The sequence below is a fragment of the Chelonia mydas genome, chromosome 10 (genome assembly GCF_015237465.2).
Source record: "Chelonia mydas isolate rCheMyd1 chromosome 10, rCheMyd1.pri.v2, whole genome shotgun sequence".
Lineage (NCBI taxonomy): Eukaryota > Metazoa > Chordata > Testudines > Cheloniidae > Chelonia > Chelonia mydas.
Genome location: NC_051250.2, coordinates 40,735,473 through 40,758,566, shown reverse-complemented (window position 1 = coordinate 40,758,566; position 23,094 = coordinate 40,735,473). Strand labels below are relative to the sequence as shown.

General features: G+C 46.4%; 1 protein-coding gene across 2 annotated transcripts in view; it reads right to left on the bottom strand.

Annotated features, from left to right (window-relative positions):
- The window catches only part of NPTN (neuroplastin), a 105,056-nt gene extending 82,199 nt beyond the window's left edge, over positions 1-22,857 (bottom strand). Inside the window, exon 1 of one of the 2 annotated variants that reach the window (XM_037910356.2) lies at positions 22,586-22,857. In XM_037910356.2, the coding sequence (XP_037766284.1) occupies positions 22,586-22,820 (235 nt within the window). In that variant the 5' untranslated portion in view covers positions 22,821-22,857. The remainder of the gene's footprint in view (positions 1-22,585) is intronic. The other variant, XM_037910357.2, reaches the window with a different exon arrangement.
- Between the last annotated feature and the right edge of the window lie 237 nt (positions 22,858-23,094).

The window sequence follows — 23,094 nt, the reverse complement described above, 5'->3', positions numbered from 1 at the left end:
TGGGTCATTGGGTGCTAGGAGAATGATGCTGGCCCTGTCATTACATATCTTTCTTAGGACCTGTGGAAGCAGGGGAATGGGAGAAAAATGTATAACTGAGATAGTTTGTCCATGACAACAGAAGCGCTTTGCCCTAGGAGCAGCAGCCCATAGCTTCTCTGGAGCAGCACAGAGGAAATTTTTTGTTCATTTGAGTCACAAAGAAGTCCGACTGAGGTGTACCCCACAGTGTGAATATTTCACTTGGACAGAGTCATGGATCTTCCACTTGTGGTCCACAGAAAAGTGCCTGCTCAAATTTTCTGCTAAGGAGTTCTGAATACCTGGGAAGTATACAGCCTGGATAGTGATGAGGTTTCTAATGCACCAGTTCCAAAGCCTGACTACTTCTAGGCACAGGGGAAGAGATCTTGCTCTGCCTTGTTTACGTAAAAGACCATGGTGATACTGTCTGACATCACTTGGATACGGAGTGAATGTATAAGCAGGAGGAAGGCCTTGCAAGCAAGGCAGACAACTCTCAGTTCTAGTATGTTCATGTGTAGTCTGGCCTCCTGTGGGGTCGAAGTACCGTGAGCAGCATTGCTATTTAGGTACGCACCCCACCCCAGAAGAGAAGCATCTGTTACAACAGTGGCATTGGGGGTGGGAGTACTGAAGGGGATGCCCACTCTGACTTTTTCCAGGTTTGATCACCAAGTGAGGGAGGTGATGACTCTAGTGGGAACAGTAACCTTGTAGTTGATGTGATCCTTGTTCGGTGAGTAGACCAAGCAGAGCCAGCCCTGTAAATATCACAGATGAAGCCTGGTGAACGGTGTCACATAAGGGCATAAGACCATACGGCCCAACAGCAAACAGGCACATTCTCACTGTAATTAGAATCAGAGATTCAAAAGGGACTGCAAAGGTCATCTAGTCTAACTCCTGCCAAGAGGCAGGATTTGTTGAGTCTGAACCATTCAAGACAGCTGGCTACCCAGCCTCCTTTTGAAAACCTCCAGTGAAGGAGCTGCCACAGTCTCCTGAGGCGTCTGTTCCATTGTCCTACTCTGCTTACAATTAGGAAGTTTTTCCTGAGATTTACTCTAAATCTGCTATGATGTCGTTTGAACCCATTACCTCTTGTCCTGCCCTCTGTGGCAAGAGAGAACAACTTTTCTCCATCTTTTTTATGGCAGCCTTTCAGGTATTTGAAGACCACTACCATGTCGCCCCTCAATCTCCTCTTTTCCAAACTAAGCATACCTAGTTCCTTCAGCCTCTGCTCAGATGACTTGCATTCCATCCCTTTGACCATCTTTGTTGCTCACCTCTGGATTTTTCTATACATTGGTGACCAAAGTTGGGACACAATACTCCAGCTGAGGCCTACTCAGACCTAGTAGAGTGGTACTATCACCTCCTGTGACTTGCATACTATGCCTCTGTTAATGCAACCTAAAACTGAATTTGCCTTTTTTTCGGGGGGCGGGGGGTGCAACAGCATCATATTCGTGACTCATGTTGGGGTTGTGATCCACCACAACTCCCAGATTCTTCTCAGCAGTGTTGCTGCCAAGCCAGTTATTCCCCATTCTGTATTTGTGCATTTGGTTTTTCTTCCCTAAGTGTAGCACCCCTACTCTTTCATTTTGTCGTCTTATAGCCCAGTTCTCCAATTTATCAAGATCCCTTTGAATCTTAGCTCTAAGCCCCCCATAGCTTTGTGTATCAGCAAAATTGATCAGTATGCTCTCTATTTCTACATACAATTCCTTAAATAAAGATGTTAAGCAACACTGGACCCAGAACAGATCCCTGTGGAACCTCACTTGAGACCTCCCTCCAATCTGACATCATTCCATTAATAGTTAATTCTTTGTTTGCAACGGTAACCAATTATGTATCCATTTAATGGTTGTTCTATCAAGCCCGCATTTAGAATCATAGAATATCAGGGTTGGAAGGGACCCCAGAAGGTCATCTAGTCCAACCCCCTGCTCAAAGCAGGACCAATTCCCAGTTAAATCATCCCAGCCAGGGCTTTGTCAAGCCCGACCTTAAAAACCTCTAAGGAAGGAGATTCTACCACCTCCCTAGGTAACGCATTTCAGTGTTTCACCACCCTCTTAGTGAAAAAGTTTTTCCTAATATCCAATCTAAACCTCCCCCATTGCAACTTGAGACCATTACTCCTCATTCTGTCATCTGCTACCATTGAGAACAGTCTAGAGCCATCCTCTTTGGAACCCCCTTTCAGGTAGTTGAAAGCAGCTATCAAATCCCCCCTCATTCTTCTCTTCTGCAGACTAAACAATCCCAGCTCCCTCAGCCTCTCCTCAGAAGTCATGTGCTCTAGACCCCTAATCATTTTTGTTGCCCTTCGCTGGACTCTCTCCAATTTATCCACATCCTTCTTGTAGTGTGGGGCCCAAAACTGGACACAGTACTCCAGATGAGGCCTCACCAGTGTCGAATAGAATTTCTCCAGCTTACTTAGCAGAATGTCATGTGGGACTGTCTAACAGAGCCTTGCTGATGTCCACCACATTCCCCCACCCACCAAACCAGGTAACCTGTCAAAGAAGGAAATCAAGCTGGTTTGGCATGATTTGTTCTTGGTAAATCCACCCTGGCTGCCAGTGATTACCCCTTCATCCTCCAGTTATTTACAATCTGAACGTTTTATACATTGCTCTAGTAGCTGCCCAGGCAACAAAATCAGACTGACTGGTCTATAATTCTTGGACTGCAGGAAATTCATGAGATCAGGCTGTTCATTAACAAAAATCTTTCTGTGGAAGGAAAGCTCTTGCAGAAACAGAGTCCAGTGTTGCTTCATTAAAGTTTATCATCATCTTTGTGGGTGATAAAATGGACTTTTGTTTATGCAAATGCCCAGGGCTACTAGAAGATGGATCAGAAACAACAACTGCCAGCTTGACCTCCTGGCAGGAGCAGCCTACCAAGAGCTAGTTGCCCAGATGGGAGAAAACTCTGATGTCTCATTTGGGCTGCCACCACGAAGAAAACTTTTATGAACACTCTAGATGCTGTCACCAACCCAAAAGTAAGGACTCTGAACTGGAGATGTTCTTGGCCAACCACAAGCAGAAGGAATGCCCTGTGGAGTAATGAATGTCTAATAAGAAAGTACGTGTCCATCATGTCAAGAGCCCTGAACCACATCACCTCCAGTAGGGAGGGGATTATGGATGCTAACGTAGCCATCCTGAATTTCAACTTTCAAATAAAGATGTTGAGCTTGTCAAAGGTTCAGAATGGGTCTCCACCCTCCGTCTTTTTTGGAGACTAGGAAATACAGGGAATAGAACCCTCTCCCTTGATAGTGAGCTGAGACATGCTCTATTGCCCCTCTTTGCAGGAGGGAGTCCACCTCTCGTGGAAGAATCACCTCATAAGAGTCGTCCCAAGAGGAGGACTGGGAAGGGGGTTTGTGACAGGGGAAGAGTATAAGACGGCCCCCAAAAGGTGATGGGAGAAGAGGTGGGTCGCAGATGGGTCTTAACCAAGATGCCAGAAGTAGCCCTTTGCAGGTGGCTGGGAATGGGTAGAACTTGTGGTTGTAGAGGGGACCAAGAAGCAAGGACTCTGAACAGTCTGACACTTCCACAGCAGCTCAGCTGCACACTGGTAGTAGAACACATGATACTCCTGGAAGAATTCTGTGCCAAAAAATTAAAAATTCTGCCCACAATATTTTAAAATTCTGCATATTTTATTTATCAAAATAACACAATATAATCTCACCAGTTTCAAATATTTTTGGTCATTTATTTCAAAGTACCCATCAGCAAGTATGTCTGTAACAATACAGACAAAAAAAAAAGATTTAGGAAATGTTTTTTGACAAATAGCTTTCTTACTAGGCATATTAATACAGAACTCTTGAGTAATAATTCATTTAAACTACAACATAGAACTGTATTTCCCGCACCCATTAGAAGCAGTGCAAAGCTTTGGGGGAGTCAAGGATAATGGAGGAGCTGAGTGTGACAGGTGTCGGTCGGTCCTCCGAGGCCCTAGGGGCGATGGAGAGCTATGGTCTCCGTGGCAGGCCTCAGCCACACCTTCCGGGCGTTGGGGAATTAGCTGGGAAGGTGTGCCAGCCGGAGTCAGTAGCGCGCCCCTCAGGCAGGGGAGCGCCGGCAAGCGTCAGTAGCGCGCCCCTCAGGCAGGGGAGCGCAGGCCCACTCAACTCCACTGCATTCCAGCCCAGGGCCCTGACAGTGGCGGGAGGCAAAAGTCCCGCCGCTGGGTCAGCGGGGCCGTCCGCGCCCGCTGACCAAACACACCCACCCCACAGTGTAGTTCGGCCCCTGGGCTACTTCCTACCCGGTCTCTCAGGCGGGTCGCTCCGGTCCCTCCCTCTCCTCTGGGTATTCCGCTGCGGGCAGCTCCGGTCCCTCCATCTCGTCCGAGTATTCCGCTGCGGGCAGCTCCGGTCCCCCTCGGTATCGGACTCACGCTGGCCCGGGCTGCAGTCAGGCCCCTCCAGGTCCTATGGGTATTCAGCGGCTGGCAGCCCTGGTTGCCACAGGCCTTCCTCCCGGTCAGGGTCCTCCTTGCCCAGGGCTTCGCCTGGGTCAGCAGCAGGATCGCGAGGGAGCAGCCAGCAGCCTGTGTCTGTCTCCCTCCCTGGTGCTCTCTTCACTGGGCAGAGGGCCCCGCCCTTTGTACTTCCTGTCCCACCCTTCCCCTTCCGGGGATTGGCGGAAGCTTGGCCTGGCTCCGCCCACTCCGGCTGAAAGGGTGGCTCTTTACCCTCTGGTTCGGAGGGGAGCCACCCTGGCTCCCTACACTGAGGGAGAGGGAAGTAAATTGCTGGGAAGGAGCCTGCGTGTGAACTTGGAGGGTTGTTGGGTATGGGTGGGAAAAATATGGAACAGGGTTGTTGGGTGGTTTTTTTTTTTTTTTTTTGGGGGGGGGGGGAGATTGTTAGGGAGAGGAAGTTACTCACCTTGTGCAGTAACGATGGTTCTTCGAGATGTGTGTCCCCCAGGGGTGTTCCACTGTAGGTGTATGGCTGGAGAGAAGCCAGTTCCTGAGACACCAAATTAGTATCATCCTCCAGTGTAGTAATGCAGGAGTCACCAACAGATCTTTCTTCCTTTACCCTCCAGCCTGGGGATTTTCCAGCACTGCTGGTCCATTAGGGTCTGCAACAAAGGCTCACCTGACCTCGACAGGCTCGGGGAGGGACTGCATGCTTGATCGGGAACTCTCTTTGTGACCATGAGAGTGCCCCCTACTCTCATGGGAAGCCCTGGAGAAAGAATCCTTGGGCTTAGGTGGTGCAAAATCCATTCCTAAGCATGTTGTTTGAGGGACGCTGCTCATCTGTTGGGGCCAATGTACCGGAGAGGGAAGGGAGAGGTCTCCCTGACCCAGACCAGAGAGGGGCCTCATAGCCTTCTCCATCAGGTGTTTTCCTTAAGCAAAGCTTTGTGAGGTCTTGGTGGAAATGAATGACCAGTACAGCACTTTGCAGAGATATGCATCTCACTCAAGCACTAGAGGCAGCGCTGGTGACTGCAGCGGACAGAGAAAGAGTGAGGGCAAGAGAGAGAGTTCCTGAACTCTAGGACCCTGGGCATAGTCCCAGATCGCAGGGAGGAAGTCTCCAGCACATGAAAACAAGCTACCCTAACAGTACTATAAAACTCTAATACAAGGCTTAGATATATAAAGAGTATTAACAGATTTATAGATTCTATCAAAAAAATCTGAGGATGCAGGATTCCAACTCAGGCCATGCAGCAGTAAGAAGGAACTGGAGAGGTGTTGGCCCACACTGCCTCTTATGACCTCGGTTGGGAGCATGAGGACATCTACTGGGCATGCGCAGACCAACAAACATTGCTTATTAGAATTTCTGGACTCAGGCACAAGGCATGTAATGTGGAATACACATAGGGACCAGCACTCTAAGAAGAACTATCACATTTAGTTATCTTGCTATGTAAACACACTTGTATCTCTGAAGACAAAGCAAGGGATTAAGAAACATGAGGAAGGGGGTGAGAGAAGGTTGCACAGTGGAGAGAACATTTAGAGTGGAAACTGTAAGCAGTCTCCTATCAGTGTCCGAGGATCTCTGCTGAGGCTGCTTCTCATGTTTGCTCCTGACAGCCTGAGTTTCTACATGTCCCTCGCCAGAAGGGAAGAGGTTTCACTCTGCATATTTCTGGGTCCAAGAGGAACTGAAGAATTGCAATGTATTGCACATGAGGCCTCATTTACAAAAGGGTAAACTGGGCATACATTATGTAGAACTCTGGTGTGGCAAATTACAAACACTGCAGAAACTTCCTTTCAGCTAAAAAAGGGATTAAATATGAAAGTGAATCATCATGACAGTTTAGTTCAATATTAAATTCAAGTTTGTACTGTCTTCACATTGAGTTAAGCAAATGTGACAGTTCACACCTCAAAGTAGTTAAGTCAGACTGTCTGCTGATCCAAGAAGAGACCATTGCGTCACTGTACACTCCATTCATGTTTCCAATGTTATTTTCAAAACCACAAGGGGCCAGGAAGTTTTATAAATGAAAGCTTAGGATTATGGAGCACAACACTGTGGCAAATTCCACACTTTCAGAATCACAGAGTACAGTGTACCCTGACTGCATGGTAACATCAGTGGTGCCATATTTATTCTTGTCAAATAGGCCTACTGGATATCATATAGAAGACGTGAAAGACCGAAATGCAAGTAACAAAGTTTCACAGTAACAAGCCCATCTCAGATAGCAAACATCCTCCTGGCTTGTAGGAAGAAGTAGGTATAGGAATGTCAAATAGAAAATATGTGCCAATAGGTTAGGGAGTGAAGTTTTTACACCACCATAAAATTCTCTCAATTGTTCCATTCAGTACCCAACCCCTCAATGCAGGTTATAGAGCAGTCAGCAGAAAGGGGGGGTGGAACAAAGTTCAAATATTTCTGAAAGAACAAAGGAAAGAGGTGATAGCACCAGACTGTAAAGAAAAAGGTGAAGGCAAGATGGAGTGCAATGAAAAGAGGGTTGTAAAGCCATGTCCAGAACAGAAAGAGCCCTAACATTTAAAGAAAATAAAAATAAATTTTAAAAGCAGCAGCAGCTGGAAAAAGTCATCTAAGCAATGGTAAAAACAAAAAGCAAAAATATCAGAAGAGACGTTTGATAAAAGCAATATTAAAGGAAGAGTAATTTAAAAGAAGAGTGTGCGAAAGCAGGAGAATCAAGCAAGAGAAATGGTTAGAAACTAAAGACTGCTGCTACCAAACCCCACAAAGGCGTAATGTAAAAATCAAGGTGTTAGACATTTGGCATTGTGAGCTTTTACAAGCATTTGTTCTTATAAGAAATATGAAGAACTTCCACAGACATTAACTGCAGTACCTCAGTTGAATCCTAATCTGGATGTCTGTAAAAGGTATTTTAATAGGGGAAATCCAAGGAAACAGACTTGTCCACAGTAATTAAGATGAGTGCTAGAAATTAGATACATGACCTTAATGTCACAGGTCAAATCCGAGACCTTAATGCAAATATGGGGGGGGAAAATCTACGTTCAGAATGACTTAAAGAATGATTAGCATCTGACTATTTGTACATTAAGCTCCCAGATATGAATGCTAGTTTGTAACTTTAAGATAAATCTGTAATTAAAAATTCTCGCACCACAAGTCAAATGATCCCATACTTACTTTTCTACTTTTAATTTTGTTTCAAATTACTAAAACAAGCAGTGTTCTGATTAGCTGTTGTCTCAATTTTGCTGAAGTCTTCCACTACAGGTACATGGGTGGGAGCGAGCCATCAAGTAAAACACTAAAACCAAGCTGTTGAACAGCTCAGAGCATTAGTAATACTAATCGGATATGGAGCCTTTTTGGCTTCAGGTGTTCAAATCTAGCCCAATTTAGTGGCAACTGAAAATGTTTGCCATCTGATGACTCTTCTTAGGCCTATGCAAGATTAGCTGGTGGTCTCCTTGGGTATGTCTACACAGCCCACAGAAGCAAGCCTCCAAGCCCAGGTCAACTGACAAGGGAAGCAGGACTTGCACTGGCGCTTTAAAAATAGCTGTACAGACAATGCTTTGAATTTGCAGCTCAAGCTCTGAAGCCTATGGAGGGAATTGGGCTTCAGAGCACTGTCTGCACAGCTCTTTTTAGAAAGCTAGCATGAGCTCCACCACCTGAGCCTGTTGACCTGGGCATGGAGGCTCGCTTCTGCAGGCTGGTAGACATACTCTTAAGTTCCAAGAAAAGAGGTATCCACATTGAAACACTAACTCAAACTGAAATAATTGGTACTGTTAATCTCCAAAGACAAGTATTCCATAGGCATCAAGAATGAACCATGCCAACCATTAAGAGGTCCTTCCTAGTGGGAATTAAAGCACAATCGTAATTTAGCAGCATGGTGCGGGGTCCGTGTGCTACTACTGCCTATATTCTGTGGATATAAAACTATCATTTCCAGTACTATCACTCTAACACCAGCACTAAGCTTTAATAATAATAAAAGCTCTTTCTAACCATCTTTTAAAAAATGGAGCATGCACAATTGCACCACTTGTCCCTGGCACAAAGTTTCTCTTTAGCCTGCCCCTGAGAAATACCTGTACTCTTTTCCCCAATACCAACCCAAAATAATCCCAGGTCTGAACTGTGTTTGCTACCAAAACACTCACCTATCACCTGATATGTTACATTTGCTGCTAAGCTGCATAGTGTAAAAAAAAAAAAAAAAAAGAAGTTCTTGTATTTGTCACATTTTAAAGTGTAAAAGTGTAGCAACATTTTATCAAACCAATGCTTACCTCTATTTACTGTATCAGGTGCCATTTAAGGATATTGGGGAGAAGATTTTCAAAGGCACAAAGGGCAGCTGGGTACCTAACTCCCATTACCTTTTCATGAGACTTTGATGCCCAACTTCCCCAAAAGCAAATTTGCTTTCCACCCAGTCCCTCTCCTCTGCTTTTTTTCCCCCTCTCTATTGACACCTCTATTCTTGCCATCTCCCAGACCATACTCAATGTAATCAAGCTCCCCTCCTCCACCATATCCTGTTTCTTGCTAAATCCTGCTGATGCTCCTTCTGTAATAGCACCAAAATCTTCTCTTTCCTCACTCACATCATTGCTAAAAATAAAATCTCTTGTTCACATTGTGGATATCTCTCACCTTGATCACAACGTCTCTAACCTCTGCCTTTCATGTCCTCGTCTTTCTGTCCTAAACACTCCAACTACAGTGACCATCCCTTTCCTCTGGTCAAATCAGCCCCTTTCTTGAATTTCCCACTGACTTCTCATCTTAAGCCAATTTAAGATACTCATCTACAATGCCCTACATCAGGGGTGTGCAAACTATGGCTCAGGGGCTGCATCCCGACCTCCAGACATTTTAATCCATCCTCAAGTTCCGCCAGGGAGTCTTCCCGCCAGGGAGTGGGGTCCGGGACTTACCCCGCTCCGCACAGCTTCCAGAAGCAGTGGCATGTCCCCCCTCCAGCTCCTACGCGTAGGGGGAGCCAAGGGGCTTCGCGTGCTGCCCCCACAGCTCCCATTGGCCAGGAACCATGGCCCATGACAGCAGCAGGGGCAGCGCCTGCGCACAGGGCAGCACACAGAGCCACCTGGCATAGAAGCCGGAGGGGGGACATGCCGCTGCTTCCAGGAGCTGCTTGAGGTAAGCGCCACCTGGAGCCTGCACCCCTGACCCACTCCCGCACCCGAAACCCTTGCCCCAGCCCTCATCCCCCTCCTTCCAAACCCCTTGGTCCCAGTCTGGAGCACCCTCCTAAACCCCGGCGGGAGCCCTCCCCCCACCCAACCCCCAATTTTGTGAGCATTCATGGCCCGCCATACAATTTCCATACCCAGATGTGGCCCTCAGGCCAAAAAGTTTGCCAACCCCAGCCCTACATAGTCTTGGCCCTACCTGTCTCCCCCAATTCTGTGCCCTTCATCCCACATCTTGCACTCTTCCCAATATGTTTGCTTTACTGAATATTTAGTCTCCTTCTCTCCTCTCAACAGCACCTTCTGTCATGCTTTTCCCCCATACCTGAAACAACCTCAAACTTCCCTTGCCTGCCAAGAGCCCTCTCCCCGCTTTTAAACTCATCTCTTCAAGCACCCCTGCTGCTCGTCAGCAAGTAACCCTACTTTCTCCTTTGCCTAAAATGCTATCCAAATTTTTCGTGTGTTTGTTTTCTTTCTTAAACAGTAAGCTCTTCAGAATATGTATTAATCAAGGTTAGTAAAACCATGTGTACAATACAGCACTATATAAATGTGCTTTTAAATACTATATTTGGATATGGGACAACTTTACTTTAGTGAGGAAGAGGATGATTTGCTTTTCCCATCCCATCAGATCCACGACATATTTAAAAAGCAAATATCACATAGTATAGGTCCTACATCAAGAGATTACTGTATATGCTTTCTAAAACCAGGAGAGTGTACGTACATTGATTTGTTTATTATTACTGATCCTTGGACTGATTAAAATCAGCTTGTTTCTTTTTTTTTTTAAGTTTATTTTCAGCTTTAAAGTACAACTTTAAAGATGAGCTGAATGTATTTTAATTATCTAATTACCTAGGGTTTTTTTAGTTATTTATACAATATGGAACTTTATAGCCAAATAAGATATGGCCCTGCTCTGACCAGCTTCAGTTGAAACCCAAGTTAAAATGTGTGGTTGGGGAAGAGGACAATGTGGTTTGCAACAATAAGCAACTGGTTGCTTTGGACAGCGTCACAAGCACTTTGAGGGTTCTGCAAGGGGCTTCTAGGCACAGTGGCCACAAGGAATAAAGCCCAGAAAGTGAAAGGAGACAAAGTGGAGGTTAAATTAGACATGTGGTTTGGGTTTGACCAAAAAAAAGAAAAAAAAAAATGATTGCCAATGAGACACCCAGGAGTCAAGCTATGTGAGCTTTGAAAGACAAGACTTGAATTTGATATAGAAATCAAAAGGAAACCACAATGAATGAATCTGAAGAGGAGATGGACACCAATCTAGTGATGCGAAACGTATGATTTTTTTTTCCATGGACAGTAGGGGGATGAGGTATGGGAACATGGCTACAGTAGTAGAGATGGGATACAATCATAGTTCAAGTAACAATTTTAGAGCAACGTCCAGTAGGATTTAAAGATAGGATTAGCATGGGTGAGAAGAGAAGAATCAAAAGTGTCTACACCTGCGAACCAGAAAGGATGGTGGAGACTGCTAATCCTTGCTATGCAAGAAAAGGCGCTCCGATTAACCACCAAGGGTGGTAAGAAGGAACTGAGAGGGCATAGGGCCGGTGGCGCCTGATATAATGACGCATGAACGTGGCACTCAAGGGAGCGCCACAGCTGGCCCTACAGATACCACTAAGGCAAAAATCTCTGACAAGCGCACACCTAGAATGGCATCGACATGAGCAAGCACTTGTAGAAAGTTTAATTTCCATCACTGCATCATATCATATAATGTGTATTTTGAATAACAAAGTTTCAGGGGGTAGCCGTGTTAGTCTGTATCCACAAAAACAACAAGGAGTCCGGTGGCACCTTAAAGACTAACAGATTTATTTGAGCATAAGCTTTCGTCGGTAAAAATCCCACTTCTCCATGCATCTGAAGAAGTGGGGGTTTTACCCACGAAAGCTTATGCTCAAATAAATCTGTTAGTCCTTAAGGTGCCACCGGATTCCTTGTTGAATAATAAAGAGAAACACAGGATACAGCACAACTGGGAAGTTGTTTCCAAACACAATTTCTCAATACATCTATTTACATCAATCCATGATGAAAATCCACAATTGTTGCCACACAGTGCACCCCCCCCCCCCACACACACACCTTTTCATAAGAAGTAATCTCATCCATAATTAAAAATCATGGCAATCACTCCCCACCCCCCATTTATTGCATACAGTGACAGTTCCTCATTTACTGTTAACATTGTTATATAAACACATTCAGAAACATACTACTCTTCCTCTTCCATTGGCCCATGCAAGTCCATAATATGGGAGCACAAAACATCCCTGATTTTTTGTCCAGGCAGATCCTGCTCCAGACAGTGACAGGTGAACTTTCTGGCTGAGTGTACCAGTTCAGCAATCCATTACTGTCAGAGGTGCATTCAGGGGCAAATGGCTCACCTTTGGTTTCACAAAGCTTGTGAAGAGCACAGCAAGCCACAGTAATGCAGACAGCACTAATTCCATTGGAATCCAAACACTTCTGTAAACAGCACCAACGGGATGTCAATCTGCCAAATACACATTCAACCACCATTCTACCTACTGAGAGTATAATTAAACCTTCATTTGCCAGGCCCTCTGAGATCAGGATATGACTTCATAAGCCAAGGCAAAAGGGGATAGGCAGGGTCCCTAGAATAACAGTGGGGACAGTAACTCCATTTATGACAATGTAATTTGGTGGTAACAGCGTCCCAGCCTGACCACGGAGGTAGACTCCCAAACAGCGGAAAATCCTAGCACAGGGGTAGGCAACCTATGGCACACGTACCAAAGGTGGCAGGTCAGCTGATTTTCAGTGGCACTCACACTGCCCAGGTCCTGGCCACCAGTCCGGGGGGCTCTGCATTTTAATTTAATTCTTAATTAAGCTTCTTAAACATTTTAAAAAACTTATTTACTTTACATACAACATTAGTTTAGTTATATATTATAGACTTATAGAAAGAGACCTTCTAAAAACTTTAAAATGTGTTACTGACACGCGAAACCTTAAATTAGAGTGAATAAATGAAGACTTGGCACACCACTTCCGAAAAGTTGCCGACCCCTGTCCTAGCATCATGAACTTTTCCAGTACAGCTCATGCTGGCATCCATAAATCAGCTTCTATAGTCCACAGTATCAATGGAGTAGTATCCTTCACAGTTTACGTATGCACAAACATGCATAAACACCCCCAGCATAGTTTGGAAACCCCATTTTCTCAAAACTAGCAGTTACTTCGGGGATATTGTTTATGCCCACCACCTTTGGTTAAATCACATGCCTGATGGCAGAGGTTTCTGAGGCAACCACTTTACCCACAGCTGTCTTTCTAACACCAAAATGGATAGCAACAGATTTGTAGTAGTCTGGGGTAGACAGCTTCCTGATGGTTATAGCCCCCTACTTCTGGACCAGCAAGGCAGCCTTCATGCATGTGTCGTGACGCTGGAGAGCTGTGGCAAGCTGCTCACATGGCTCCAGAAATGTAGCTTTCTGCCTGAAAAAGCTCTGGACCATTTCTGGTCATCTCAGGTTTGCATGACAATGTGATCCCAAAAGTCTGTGTTTTTGGCCCACCTCCAGAAGTGCTGGTCTACAAAGGGGGTATCAGCAGCTACACCAGGAGTCATGAGAGGCATCAGCCACATCGAGTTTGCCATGTCTGCATGCTCCTCCTTCTCCAACAGATGCCTTCAGTAGGGTCATAAAACACCATCTAAGTGTCCACTAGTGTCTCATAGATGCTCTGCCCATATCTTGAAACAGGAGTGAAAGCACAACCAAGACAAGTTCTTCAAATGGTGACTCTTCCATGTTGCCGAGAGCGTGCAGACCCAAAAGACAGCTCAGCAGAATATTTTGGCAGGCTGTGACAACTTCCTGCGAGCTGTGGGGTAGACAGTCAAGTTTTCCCACACTGCACCACAAACAAAGGGCTAAAGCAGCTACAGCTGGGAAGGGCACTAGGAAGCTCAGAATAGGCTGGTTTGACTCAGGTCTGTGTAATGCAGTGTCAACGCCCAAGCATGGGTGAGAGACCTGGGTTCAGAAATTCTAAACCTAGGGTCAATATTTAGTGTGGACATTCAAGCCCAGGCTTGCAAATACTGAACTAGTGGGCTTGAGTCCCTCTGACCCTTAGCTTATATTGCAGAGTAGACATCCACTCAGTCTTGCAAAATCTGACAAGTTTCTCCCAGGAATTCCCATGAAAGTTTAAATTGCAAGAATGTCAATTTCTCTAAATGCTTCCAATTTGATATGGTTTTAGAATCTTCACACAATCTTAAAAAGTACTTAATAAAGCTCCAATAGAATTTTAAATTATTAAAAATAATAATTTATTATTCCCCATTCATTTGAAGAGGAAACTTCACGGTAATTTTTTTTAAGTTCACCCTACAGAATCAATGACAATATTTTGTCTGAGACCGAAATCAGAGATTTGCTTGCCTGTGGGCCATTCAAGACACCATAGCATTTTTGGAGGAGCAAGTTGTTTCATCAAAATACTGTGGTAATGTCTTCAATTTCAACTGCTATGCTACTTTTAACTTCCTGTCCTAAACTCTTGCAGTGTTACTGTGCGCTGTGAAACACTGAAACCTTACACTACAGTGATGACGAGGTTTCAAATAGATAGTGTGATCCCTAGGTATATTTGTAAAACATTTTGGGATCCTTCAGCAAGATAGGAATGAATACAATATTTATTGTATTTAAAAGTCACATTTCTAAGCAAGTTGTTACCAAACTTAAAATACTTAAGTAGACCTATTCAAGCTGTAGTGATTTGTTTTTGTTGCATTTTTAAGTCCTTGATCTTTGATTTTATTAGTGGCAATGCACATTCTTTAAGAAACAAACAAGTTTCCTTTTATTTGAGCATAAGCTTTCGTGAGCTACAGCTCACTTCATCGGATGTAGCTCACGAAAGCTTATGCTTATGCTCAAATAAATTGGTTAGTCTCTAAGGTCTCCAAGATGCCACAAGTACTCCTTTTCTTTTTGCGAATACAGACTAACATGGCTGCTACTCTGGAAAGTTTCCTTTTGTGACATTAAGACTATGTCTACACTACACAGCTTTTAGCGACATAGCTGCGTTGCTACAGCCATGTCACTAAAAGTCGTGCGGTGTAGCCACTGTCGGCTCTCCTGCCAACAAAACACTTCCACTCCTAACAAGCACCGTTTGCATTGTCGGCAGGAACGCACTGTTCACACTGGCGCTTGTCATGGCAAAACTTTTGTTTTCCGGGGCTTGGGGGACGACGACTAACACCTCTGAAAGACAAAAGTGTTGTTGTTCAATTGCCAGTGTAGACATAGGTAAATTGAACTCTGCACTACGGCTATCTACATTTCCTACAACTGAGCACAACCTCAAAGCATCTTGAGGCAATCTGTCAAATACTGGGACAACCATCATTTATTCCAATTGAAAAGTTGGGATGGGTGTGTGCTAAGTAATAAATATTCTAATTAATGAGCTTAGTCCACTCCATCCAAACACCACATGCCTTAACTAGGGTTATAGTTCTGTGTCTAAAAGGACTTGCTTTATGCCAGGGCCTAATACTACCTGGCTAGCTAGGTAGGCCTTTATGCCAGCAACAGAAATCATGATCAGTGCACTACAGGGCTAAACACTTTAGCCTAACCCCAGCTTTATGTCAACATTCACTAATCTAAAGACTGGTACTCACTGTCACAAAGCAAAGGTTTACGCTGCAGATCTGCATGCAGTCTACATAGACTTCTTATACCAAATCCCATTATTCTATATCCTGCCTGCCATTGCTATGAAACAACAGTTACAAGCACATGGCCCATTTAACTCAATGCTCCACTCACTTCACTTACATAAAATAGAAAACATAACAGAGAGACAGATAAACTCAACAGAGATGACACCTGGAAAGTAATCAGACCACAAGAGTCAGACAGCATTTCTCTGACAGAAGGGAGGTCAGACTTATCCACAGCACATTCCAAACAGCATTTTTACAGGGATCCGAGGAAGTTAGGTGTCCATTCCCCATTAGTCTCACCCTGCTGCAAAGTAAATGCTAAAAACAATAATGTTTGCAGCAGGCTGAGACTATTATCTTGTCAACATAGGTCAGTTCCGTTGACTTGCCTCCTACGAATTGTTGGTTTAGAATAACTAGTGCAGACCCCTTAACACACTTATCTACCAATGTGATATATGCCATCATGTGCCAGCAATGCCCCTCTGCTATGTACATTAGTCAAACTGGACAGTCTGTACGTAAAAGAATAAATGGACACAAATCAGACATCAAGAATAATAATATTCAAAAACCAGTTGGAGAACACTTCAATCTCTTTGGTCACTTGATTACAGACCTAAAAGTTGCAATTCTTCAACAACAAAAAAAACTTCAAAAACAGACTCCAACGAGAGACTGCTGAATTGGAATTAATTTGCAAACTGGATACAATTAACTTAGGCTTGAATAGAGACTGGGAGTGGTTGGGTCATTACACAAAGTAAACTATTTCCCCATGTTTATTCCCCCCCTCCACCCCCCACTGTTCCTCAGACCTTCTTGTCAACTGCTGGAAATGGCCCACCTTGATTATCACTACAAAAGGTCCCGCCCCCTCCCCTCCTGCTGGTAATAGCACTCTCGTTACAGTGTATATGGTAACACCCATTGTTTCATGTTCTCTGTGTATATAAATCTCCCCACTGTATTTTCCACTGAATGTATCCAACAGCTCACGAAAGCTTATGCTCAAATAAATTTGTTAGTCTCTAAGGTGCCACAAGTACTCCTTTTCTTTTTATTTGAGAACCTCTGCAAATAAATAAATGAATGGAGACTTGGAGAAGATATGAAATCTTTAACCTATACTGCCATGTTTCGAAGTCTGAAAACAGAAGAGATGGCAGCACTGCTGAAGAAAAAATTGCAAACCAGTGACTTATAGTTAGGGCTATGATTTTGTCAAGGAGATCACTGAATCCGTGACTTCCAGAGACCTCTGTGACTTGAGCCCCAGACGTCTGGGAGTTGCAGGGTCCCCCGTTACTCCTGGCGGCTGGGAACTGCAGGGGCCCGAGCTCCCAGCTGGGGCAGAGGCAGGAGTGCCCAGCGCTCCCAGATGGCGGGGCTCCCGGGAACTCCCGGGGGCCGCCCCACAACTCCCAGCCCCCACGGGCACCCTGTAGCACGAAGATGCCGCAGACGGCAGGGGTACCCTGGAGCATGGAGCCGCTGTGGGTGGAGGTGGACCCCTGAAGCTCCGAGCCAACGTAGGCGACGGGGGTGCCCCAAGCTTAGAGCCACCGGCGGTGGAGGGGACCCTGCAGCTCCGAGCCAGGCCCCGCGGGGTGATGTAGGGAGCCTGCAGCTCCACATTTTGTCATGCATATTTTTACTAAAAGTCACATACGGGTCACTGGCTTCAGTGAATTTTTCTTTATTGCCTGTGACCTGTCCATGACTTTACTAAAAACATGCATGACAAAATCTTAGCCTTACTTATAGTAAGTGATCGCCTTCCTTTTAGATATATTTCAAAATGTGCACAGATTCGCAGTCCCATCTTTCTGCACTAAAACCTCTAATCCCTACAGTATTTATACCTTCAGCTATGTCTTAATATTTACTAGCTAATTTTTACAGTGTTTTACAACTGCACCTGTATACTTCCTGGTTGCAGAACCCACCTAAACTATATATCTCACCAGCTCAGCTGTTCAAACTTTATTGGTTCATGTACCACATTATGCTCAAATAAATTGGTTAGTCTCTAAGGTGCCACAGGTACTCCTTTTCTTTTTATAAAACATCTTGGGTTTTTAGACAGTGAATTAAAAGCATCAATTATTAATTTATGTCGGTTATGTTACTCAAATTATAGAAAACAATGAAATATGTCAAATGATGTTTTGATATGCTGCTAAATTAAGTCAATGGCTTGATTTTTTAATTTGTCTAATTTGAAATTGCTGCTTAATTCTAATCTGGATTGTTGTTGAACATGAGCCAAAATTTACTTTGTTTACATTTTACAAAGTTTAAAATCAAGAAAAATATTAAACATTTTGAATAGCTCAGAGAAAGTTTAAAAGTGTCATTAATGAGAAGGGTGTGCTTGCATCACAGAATATATAGTAGTTGCTATGTAGACTAGTGATACTCACTAGATACTAGAGAGCTTGTCAGAGGTCCAGTTCTACACTGAGGTTTGTCCTATACTTATTTTTAATGGCAATCAGGGAAAAAATGCTTGCAGAGATACCTAGGGCTGAAGGGCATGAAAAAAAAATCCCAAAATTCTTTCAGGTATCAGGCTAAAGTCCTCTCTTCTTCTTAACCGCAAGGTACCGAGCAGCACTTTGTTAAATTCAAAATTGAGCGCCCCACCCTATGACAGTTTAATCAACTCTTCCTTTTCCTTTGACAGGAAGCAATGGATCCCTGATTCTTACCTGAGCACCAGGAAGCTTCAGCTTCAATTCATCCTAGTTCCAAGGCTTCAGGTTCCCAGATCCCCTCCCCAGTTCCCTCTGAGCCAGGGAGTTCGGTCAGTCCCACTGCAGGCCCTGACCTCACAGGACAGTCTTTCCCACAGGTCTCCTCCTGCCCTGGTTATTGGACTGAACTTCTTTCCCCTTCATAAAAGGACTGCACAGCCCTCCTTCATGGAGCTGTGCCGTGATTCAAATACGCTTCCCCAGCCCACCAGTATCCAAGCTCCAGCCCCACTACATAGAGGCTGCTGTGGTCTTTGGACTCTTATACTTGGCCCCTCTCCCTCCTCCTTGGAGCTGGGCTGTGATTCAGACAGGCTCCCCAGCATACCAATAACATCATAAAAACAGCCATACTGGGTCAGACCAATGGTCCATCTAGCCCACTATCCTGTCATCTGAGAGTTGCCTGCCAGATGCTTCAGAGGGAACAAACAGAAGAGGGCAATTATCAAGTGATGCATTCCCTGTTGTGCAGTTACAGCATCCGGCAGTCAGAGGCTTAGGGACACCCAGAGCCTGGCTAACCGCCACTGATAGACCTATCCTCCACAAATTTATCTACTTCTTTTTTAAACCTAGTTATACTTTTGAGCTTCACAACACCCCCTGGAAACGAGTTTGCAGATTGACTATGTCTTGTCTGGAGAAGTACTTCCTGTTGTTTGTTTGAAACCTGCTCCCTATTAAGTTCATTAGGTGACCCCTGGTTCTTGTGTTACTTGAAAGGGTAAACAACACTTTCTTATTCACTTTCTCCACACCATTCATGATTGTGTAGAACTCTATCATATCCCCCCCTTGGTTGTCTCTTTTCCAAACTGAACACTCCCAGTCTTTTTAATCTCTTCCCATATGGAAGCTGTTCCATATCCCCATCATGTGTTTTGCCCTTCTCTGTACCTTTTCCAATTCTAACATACCTTTTTTCAGATGGGGCAACCAGAACTGCACTCAAGGTGTGGGTGTACTAGGGCTTTATATAATGGCATTATAATATTTTCTATCTTATTATCTATCCCTTTCCTAAAGGCTCCTAACATTCCATTAGCTTTTTTGACTACTGGTGCATGTTGAGCGGAGGTTTTCAGAGAACTCCAGGATGTCTTTCTTGAGTGGTAACAGCTAATTCAGACCTCATCATTTTGTATGTATAATTGGGATTATGTTTTCCAATATGCATTACTTTGCACAATCTCCCCTCTGCTTCTGGTTCCCATCCCAAGGAGCCTCCCTCCTGACTCAATGCTCCCCTGCAAATCTCCTCTCCAGGCTCTACTTCTGATCCTCACCTACTCACTGGATGTTATCATGTTAAGGAGGTATCTACCTGATTAACAGCTGGTGCCAGTCCACTGCTCTCTTCAATACCTGTTTCCTTAAAGAATAAGGTCACGGAACAGGGGTTGGTTAGCCCCAGGTTCCACCCCTTAAAGGGGACAGAACACCCTGCTACAGGGTTCCAGTTGCAACAATTTCACATACCACAATTAGGGAACCCCTGCACTAGCTTTAGGATCACATGTCTCATCATGTCACACAGGTCCATCAATGGCTATTAGCCAGGATGGGCAGGAACGGTGTCCCTAGCCTCTGTCTGCCAGAAGCTGGGAATGAGCGACAGGGGATGGATCACTTGATAATTACCTGTTCTGTTCATTCCCTCTGGGGCACTGGCCACAGTCGGAAGACAGGATACTAGGCTATATGGACCTTTGGTCTGACCCAGTAGGGCCATTCTTATGTTCTTATTCATTTTTATAAGCTCTGAGTGACCTTCCTTGAAAAGAGTTTCACTCATTTAACCCAGCCTCTTGGCCCTGCTTTACACCGCCACTATCATGCACTTAGCTGCAAACTCACACCATGGAGACGGTATGCTATGCTAGATTTAGCACACACTACCCTATGAGAAAACAAACAGTTTTTCCTTTATGGCCCTATCAGAGGATCTCTCTTTGGTTGCTAAGGAACTACAATTTTATTCCATTATAAATCATTTAAAGCAGCTCAGCAGATGCAGATTTAGTAGGCGGACATTTTACCAGGAGCATCTCATATGCTACCTAAGGTGTTATATGCCTCAGAAGCTCCTTGAGATACAAAAATTCAGAAAGCAGCTGTGATTTAAAGTTATGGGTCTTGACATTGCAGACAGCATTTACTGTTTAAATAATATTTGCACTGCATGAACAGGTTCTGCTATTCAGAACAGGTTCAGAAGGGCCATCAGAGATTTTAAGTGGGATGACTGATCCAAAGCATTATGTTTTCACAGTAGCTATTAGCACAAGTATACTTTTTAAACTATATATTTATATCTTGGCAGAGAGTATTTAAAGTGGCAACTGCTGAACTCTGCATAAATAAACAATCTTTTTCACATATAGCCACATTGACTCTCTACGTTCTTCTTACAGAACGGCACTAGATTTCCAAATCCACTTTTCACACTCCAGTATTCAGCAGATCATATTGCTTTTGCTGCTCCAGCGCTTAGGCCTGGTCTACGCTACAGAATTATGTCAACATAAGACAGCTTACATTGACCAAACTTGGTAAGCGTCTACACTAAAATACAGCTCCTACTGATGCAGTCCACTCACTACACCAACTTAATGACTCCACCTCCGTGAGAGGCGTAGCGCTTAGGTTATGTAATTAGGTCGACACAGTGTCAATGTAGACACTGCATTGCTTACATCAACTGTTGCTGCCTTTCAGAAGCCATCCCACAATGCCCTACATCGGGGTGGCCAACCTGAACCTAAGGAGGAGCCAGAATTTACCATTGTACATTGCCGAAGAGCCATAGTAATATGTCAGCAGCCCCCCATCAGCTCCCTCTCCCCCACACCTGCCGATCAGCTGTTTCAAGGCATGCAGGAGGCTCTGGGGGGGGAGGGGGAGGAGCGAGGGCATGGCTGGCTCAGGGGAGGGGGCAGGAAGGGGTGGAGTGGGGACAGGGCTTGTGGCAGAGCCGGGGTTGAGCAGTGAACACCCCCTTGCACACTGGAAAGTTGGCGCCTGTAGCTTCAGCCCCGCAGTCGGTGCCTATACAAGGAGCTGCATATTAACTTCTGAACAGCCGCACGTGGCTCCGGAGCCACAGGTTGGCCATCCCTGCCCTACCGTGACAGCTAAATAAGTGCAAGCGCTCCTGGTGAAGACACGAACCGCCAACACGAGGAGCGTAGTGCGGACATGCAAAAACGATTTAATTATTGTGATGGCTGTATGTCGATGTAACTTAATTTTGTAGTGCAGACTTGCCATAAGAGATCAGGGCATCCAGCGTGCACACCTGCTCCTGTCTCGCCTTGCTGCTTACCCAGGCGAATCAAATTTATTCTGCTATCCACACACCACCCCGATTCACTACTGCCCTGCCTCACTCTCTCTCAAACCACCCTCAGAAACATGCACACTCCCTGACATTACCACCACCCAGCCTCCCTCCATACTACCTACTCACCCCTTCCAGCTCTACACACCTCACTATTAATCCCCCCATCTCTTGCTGTTCCTGCTCTCCCTTTCAGCAGCCTCCAGTTCCCCCCATCACAGCCACGCTCCTCTCCACTTCTCTGCCCACCCCCACATATCAGCCTTGCTTCCTACCAACCTCTCTCAGGCTCCTCCCCAGCACCACTGTACCCTGCTCTCACCCTTCACACACACCTGCCCCCGCACCCCACCGCCCATCCCCCTGTCCCTTTCACCCCCCCCTTCTCTTCCAGCACCATGCTGCCTCCCCATATATGGGAGGTAGCCCCCTCACAACCCCCATCCCACTCCTCAGCCCAGCCATACCCTGTTCCCCAGCCCACCTCCCTCCCCCCGCTCCGCTCCCCCATGCCCTGCTCCGCCCCCCAGCCCCCCCCACCGCTCCCCCGTGCCCTGTTCCGCCCCCCAGCCCCCGCTCCGCTACCCGTGCCCTGCTCCGCTCCCCAGCCCCGCTCCCCCGTGCCCGGCTCCGCTCCCCAGCCCCCCCCCGCTCCGCTCCCCCGTGCCCGGCTCCCCCCCCCCCGTGCCCTGCTCCCCTCCCCCGTGCCCTGCTCCGCTCCCCAGCCCCCGCCGCTCCGCTCCCCCGTGCCCGGCTCCGCTCCCCAGCCCCCCCCCCCCCGTGCCCTGCTCCCCTCCCCCGTGCCCTGCTCCCCTCCCCAGCCCCGCCCCCCCGTGCCCGGCTCCGCTCCCCTCCCCCGTGCCCTGCTCCGCTCCCCAGCCCCCCCCGTGCCCGGCTCCGCTCCCCAGCCCCCCCCGTGCCCGGCTCCGCTCCCCAGCCACCCCCGTGCCCGGCTCCGCTCCCACTCACCGTTCTGCGCTGCGGCGGGACCCGAGATGAGGCTGGCGGCGGCCAGCAACAGGCAGAGCGACCCGGAGCCCGACATCCTCCTCTCAGGCCGGGCACAGCGCGACACGGCCTGGGGCGGGAGGGGAACGGCGGCGACACGGAGAAGCGAACAGAGACCGGCTCCGTCCTTCTGCCTCCTACCGCAGCGCCAAGCCCCGCGAGACACCGGAGCGGGAGGAAGCGAAGCTCCACCCATGGAGCTGCATGCTCACGTGACAGGCTCCGGGAGAAAGTGACCTGTGTCACGTGACAGCACGGGCCTTTAACCTGCCCAACCACCGTACTGCAGCCCCTTAGTGCTCCCTTCCCTCCCCTCTCCAGCTCAGAGCCCCTATTCCTGCTGCACCCCCTAAGTGCCACCCCTTCCCCAGCGCAGAGCCCCCTGTCCTTGCTGCAGCCCCTTAGTGACACCTCCCCCTCCTCAGAGCCCCCCAACGCTGTTGCAGCCCCTTAGTGCCACCTCCCCTCCC